Source organism: Arachis ipaensis, chromosome B10 (genome assembly GCF_059453495.1).
Source record: "Arachis ipaensis isolate K30076 ecotype BB chromosome B10, ASM5945349v1, whole genome shotgun sequence".
NCBI classification, from domain to species: Eukaryota; Viridiplantae; Streptophyta; class Magnoliopsida; order Fabales; family Fabaceae; genus Arachis; species Arachis ipaensis.
The window spans coordinates 108501613-108507286 of NC_142435.1; the positions used below are offsets into that span (position 1 = coordinate 108501613).

A 5674-nucleotide genomic window follows, 5' to 3' on the forward strand; every position below is an offset into this window, starting at 1 on the left:
AATCATACGTTAATTTTACTTAACCCTGTTTTAAATTTTAATACACAGCTTGATTAGTAATCATACGTCCATTGTTTTTTGACTATTTTCTGAACGAGGGGCAATTTGGGAATGGAGGATGCCAGGTAAGCCATCCACGTCAAAAGCATAACTGAAGTCTGAGGACGTGTCTGACACGTAGGGCCCACAATGAGCATTGTGCTTGCCACGTGGCATATTCTTATTAATTTTCTTCATCTACCAATGGGACCATTTTTCCGTTGATAAAAACTGAATATTATTTCCCTCACTTTCTTTTTGTGACCTCTTAAAACAGAGAGAAGAAAGTGAAAGCAAGCAAGAGAGAAAAAGTGAGAAACAGACACGCTTCCGATTCTTCTCCGGCGATAAACTTCCGGCAACTCGCACCGGCAATTTCGCCGATCCATTTTCTCTATGTTTCGGTAAGCACCATTCGGTTACTATTTTCGGCGAAGAAATCAAAGCTTACGCGTTCCACATTCTCCTAAAACCATTTCTGGATCGAGTCTTCTACTACAAGCTCTCGTCGGTGATCTTCTTCAACCTTTTTTCGGCTTCGGTTCGCTTTTGAACTTCCTATTTAGCCTCCAGATCCTTGCCTTGTTAGCAGAGAGTGGTTTTCTAGGGTTTGAGTACACTTCACTTTGTTTAAGCTCTTGAACTTTGTGGCTACTTTTGGTATCTCTGTTACTGTGTACGTTTCTTCTTCCTTTCTGCTAATGCCGCTGTTTCGTCTTCTTCCACACTGTATTCTTTGACTCATTCTGCTGGTTTTCAAATCTAGCCGTTGTATATCTATATAAAAAGAAACAATTTTTTTTCTTTCTCTTAACCCATTTTGGGAATGAGCTTACTCTGAAGTTGAGTTCTGTTTTCATTTTCCAAATTCGCAGACTTTGAACCTCTTCATTTCTTTTTCCCAGCTTTGTTTTCACATGGGTCTTTAGTGTCTGAAAATGCGAGCAGTTTCAAACATGAGGGTGCTTCTCCGCTTCTTCTTCTCGGGTTTTCTTCTGGCGGTGTCGGTGGCCGCCGTGAGTCCGTCTCTGAACGACGACGTGTTGGGATTGATTGTGTTCAAAGCTGACATACAAGATCCCAAGGGAAAGCTTTCATCTTGGAACGAAGACGATGATAACGCGTGTGGTGGTGGTTGGGTTGGGGTGAGGTGTAATCCTAGATCCAACAGGGTCATTGAGCTCAACCTTGATGGCTTCTCTCTTTCTGGGAAGATTGGTCGAGGTTTGTTGAGGTTGCAGTTCTTAAGGAAGCTTTCACTCGCCAAGAACAACCTCACTGGTGGAATAAGCGCCAACATTGCTCACATTGAAAATCTTAGAGTCATTGATTTGAGTGATAACAATCTCTCAGGAGAAGTTCCTGATGATTTTTTCCGACAATGTGGGTCCCTAAGGGCTGTTTCCTTGGCCAGGAACAGGTTCTCTGGGAAGGTTCCTTCTAGTTTGGGCTCTTGTTCTGCTGTTGCTTCCATTGATATGTCTTCTAACCAGTTTTCAGGTTCTGTTCCTGCTGGGGTTTGGAGTTTGAGTGGTCTCAGGTCTCTTGATTTGTCTGGGAACTTGTTGGAGGGTGAGATTCCAAAAGGGGTTGATGCTTTAAAGAATTTGAGGAGCATAAGCCTAGCAAACAATCAGATTTCAGGAAAGATTCCGGAAGGTTTTGGAAGCTGCTTGCTCTTGAGATCTGTTGATTTTGGTGAGAATTCGCTTTCCGGTACCCTGCCGGGGGATTTGAAGGATCTAAAATTGTGTAGTTACCTTGGTTTGCGTGGGAATGCTCTCTCAGGAGAGGTTCCTGAGTGGATTGGAGAGATGATAGGCCTTGAGACATTAGACCTCTCGCGGAATAGGTTTTCTGGTCAGGTGCCGAATTCTGTTGGAACTCTTCAGTCATTGAAGATGTTGAATTTGTCTGGTAACAGTTTCACTAATAACCCGCCTGAGTCTATGGCAAATTGCACTAGCCTATTGGCCTTGGATGTTAGCCATAATTCGATCTCTGGTGCTCTTCCATCTTGGATCTTCAAGTCAGATTTGGAGAATGTTCTGGTATCTGAAAACAAGGCGCGAGGTGGCTTGAAAACTTCTTTGTTTTCCTTGGCTGAAGTTGCAGTTCAAAGTCTTAAAGTTTTGGATTTTTCTGATAACACATTTTCTGGTGAGATTCCATCTGCTATTGGAGGTTTAAGCAGCTTGCAGTTTCTGAATTTATCACAAAACTCCCTTAGAGGTCCTATACCTGCTGTAATTGGTGAATTGAAAATGTTGTCTAGTCTTGACCTGAGTGAGAATCATCTAAATGGAAGCATACCTTGGGAAATAGCTGGAGCCATGTCCTTGAAGGAGCTGAGATTGGAAAATAATTTTTTAGTTGGGAAAATACCAACTTCCATTGAGAACTGCTCTTCTTTATCAACTTTGTAAGCTCTCTTTCCTTTACCCTTAATACATGTTTCATTGTAGCAAGTGAAGTCTTGGTTCGTATATTTCCAGTTGGTAGTTTTGGTTGGCCCATTTAGTTGATTTTGTTTAGGTTTCTTTCGATATATGGATTTGCTTCAAAAAATGTCTATTTGATTGAATCTGATATGCAACTTTGTCGTTTTTGCCATATTATTGCCTGACCATTATGCCTATATTTTCCTGATTAATATTTGTAAAAAAATCATCCAGTAAGATCCTACATTCTTTTTCTGTTTTTGGCTCTAATCCTCAATTTTGCCTTCTTTTTTATTCCTTCCCTTTATTTATGGTTCATTGTGTAGGATCCTGGCGCAGAACAGACTGAGTGGTTTGATACCTGCAGCAGTCGCAAAATTAACCAACCTACAAACTGTTGACTTCTCATTTAACAACCTTACTGGAACCCTTCCTAAGCAATTGGCCAACCTTCCCAATCTAGTTTCCTTCAATTTATCTCACAACAATCTACAAGGAGAACTGCCAGCAGGTGGTTTCTTCAACACCATTTCGCCTTACTCTGTTTCCGGGAATCCATCCCTTTGTGGCTCTGCTGTGAACAGATCATGCCCTGCTGTCATGCCCAAGCCTATTGTTCTAAATCCCAACACTTCCACTGACTCTGGCTCGGGTACACTACCACCAACTATGGGACACAAGAGAATCATTCTCAGCATTTCTGCACTCATTGCCATTGGTGCAGCTGCTGTCATTATAGTTGGTGTAATTGGCATCACTGTTCTGAATCTCCGTGTTCGGGCCACTGAGTCTCGATCTCCAGCCACCCTCACATTTTCTGCTGGGGATGAATTCAGCCATTCCCCAACTACAGATGCCAACTCTGGCAAACTTGTCATGTTTTCAGGCGAGCCTGATTTCAGCTCTGGAGCACATGCCTTGCTTAATAAGGATTGTGAGCTTGGACGTGGAGGGTTCGGAGCTGTATACCAGACAGTTCTTAAAGATGGACGATCGGTCGCCATAAAGAAACTCACTGTATCCAGCCTTGTCAAGTCCCAAGAAGATTTTGAAAGAGAAGTGAAGAAATTAGGAAAAGTCAGACACCAAAATCTAGTGGAATTAGAAGGTTATTATTGGACTCCATCACTGCAGCTCCTTATATCTGAGTATGTCTCAGGTGGCAGTCTCTACAAGCATCTCCATGAAGGATCGGGTGGAAACTTCCTCTCATGGAATGAGAGGTTCAATGTGATTCTTGGGACAGCAAAGGCCTTAGCTCACTTGCACAACTCAAACATTATTCACTATAACATTAAGTCTACCAATGTCCTTCTTGACAGCTACGGCGAACCAAAAGTAGGGGATTTTGGTCTAGCAAGGCTGCTACCAATGCTTGACAGGTATGTTCTGAGTAGCAAAATTCAAAGCGCCCTTGGCTACATGGCACCCGAGTTTGCCTGCAAGACAGTGAAAATTACCGAAAAATGTGATATTTACGGGTTTGGAGTCTTGGTCTTGGAGGTTGTTACAGGGAAGAGGCCCGTTGAATACATGGAGGATGATGTGGTGGTACTCTGTGACATGGTGAGAGGCACATTGGAAGAAGGCAGGGTGGAGGAATGCATCGACGAAAGGCTACAAGGGAAGTTCCCAGCAGAGGAAGCGATTCCGGTGATGAAGTTAGGCTTAATATGTACCTCACAAGTGCCATCCAATAGGCCTGATATGGGAGAGGTTGTTAGCATACTGGAGCTGATAAGGTGCCCCTCCGAAGAACAAGAGGAGTTGGTATGAATCCCATGAGTTTAACTTGCATTCTTCATTACAATGATGAGCATGGATGGCGGGTTATCCGGCGACGAAGAATCCGGTTTTATTTATTGAGAGAAATTAATTGTTGGAAAAGAAAAAAAAAAATGTTATCTTTTGATTTACAATTTCTTGTTCTTGTTGGGGTTTTTTTTCTTCTAGTCTGTTTCAAGATTTCTCTTCTCTGTATGCTACAACTAGGATGCCGGATTCCTTTTCACCGGGTTCCATTTTGGGCCCCATTTGATGATGAAAAAACCCTTTGGAAATTGTTGCTCAATTACTCATATTTCATATTTTAGTTTGTCTGCTTATTGGTGTCTCATTCGTTGTACCGAAAGCTTTTCCCTAAACTTGGGGGAATGATGATATTGTCATGCTCTTCTTATGAGGCGTATGAAAGAAGGTAGAATCGGGACACATTTAACATTATTGTGAATTTGATATGCTACATGATGGATCTAACTCTGTCAATTAATAATGGAGTTTTAGTTTTTGGGGTTGAGGCACTTGAAATTTTTGATATCCATATAATCTAGGAGGTGCATTAATTGAGTTCAACTTCAACACTAGAACTAGCGGGCTCCAACATGATCCTTTATGTGATGGCTAGGGGTGTGCATGGACCGGGTGAAATCGGGTTTGATGCGATCCAGACCCGGCCCGAAAAATATACCGGGCTTATTTGTTAGACCCGAACCCGACCCTAGACCCAATGAAACCTATACACTTTCGGGCCACGATTATACCGGGTAAAAATCGGGTGAAAACCGAGCCGTTAACATTATATTACCTTGATACCTTCTTGTAAGTTAGCATGTAAAAATATCCAAATTTCTAAGATTCCAACCATTATTTGACATGATAAAATTCACTTAGAAAAATATAATAGAACTAACTCTTCTCTAAAATTAAAGTATAACCATAATCAATACTAATATTGTCTAATAACACCAATTATTTAAATCAATACAAATAAAACAAGATTATGCATTAGTCTAAAGTCTTATGCATTTTAAACATAAAACATTAACTTATAGTCTTATACATAATGACTAATAACACAAAATATTAAGGTTTACAATACTTAAATTTCACATAATAATAGCCATCATCCATCACTAATAACACAAAATATTAATTGTGTATGATGACCGGGCCACCGGGCCGATTTCGGGTGACTCGAGCTATGGCCCGGATCCGACCCGAAATAATGACCGGGTCTACTTTTGAGACTCATACCCGGTCCTAGACCCAATAAAATCATATCAAATTAGCCCCTAAAGTGTTCGGGACCGGGTCGGGCCATGCACACCCCTAGTCATGGCAAAGTTGAACCAACAAAACATTTTCTCTAACTTGACATTGTTTTGCCCCTTCAATTGGTCAAGCACTGATTTCGT

At 41.4% G+C, this 5674-nt stretch overlaps 1 protein-coding gene across 3 annotated transcripts; it reads left to right on the forward strand.

The window, feature by feature from the left end:
• Nucleotides 1–279: 279 nt before the first annotated feature.
• On the forward strand, nucleotides 280–4551 carry LOC107623057 (Leucine-rich repeat protein kinase family protein). Of its 3 annotated transcripts, none has more exons than XM_016325190.3 (3): nucleotides 280–715; nucleotides 945–2461; nucleotides 2807–4551. In XM_016325190.3, exons 2-3 carry the CDS (start codon nucleotides 978–980, stop codon nucleotides 4254–4256), a joined length of 2934 nt encoding a protein of 977 aa, XP_016180676.1. In that variant the 5' UTR covers nucleotides 280–715; nucleotides 945–977; the 3' UTR covers nucleotides 4257–4551. The 3 variants fall into 3 exon arrangements, with proteins under 3 accessions (XP_016180676.1, XP_016180675.1, XP_088365468.1); XM_088509342.1 differs by having other exon boundaries at nucleotides 313–715; nucleotides 915–2461; XM_016325189.3 differs by having other exon boundaries at nucleotides 294–2461.
• Nucleotides 4552–5674: the final 1123 nt, after the last annotated feature.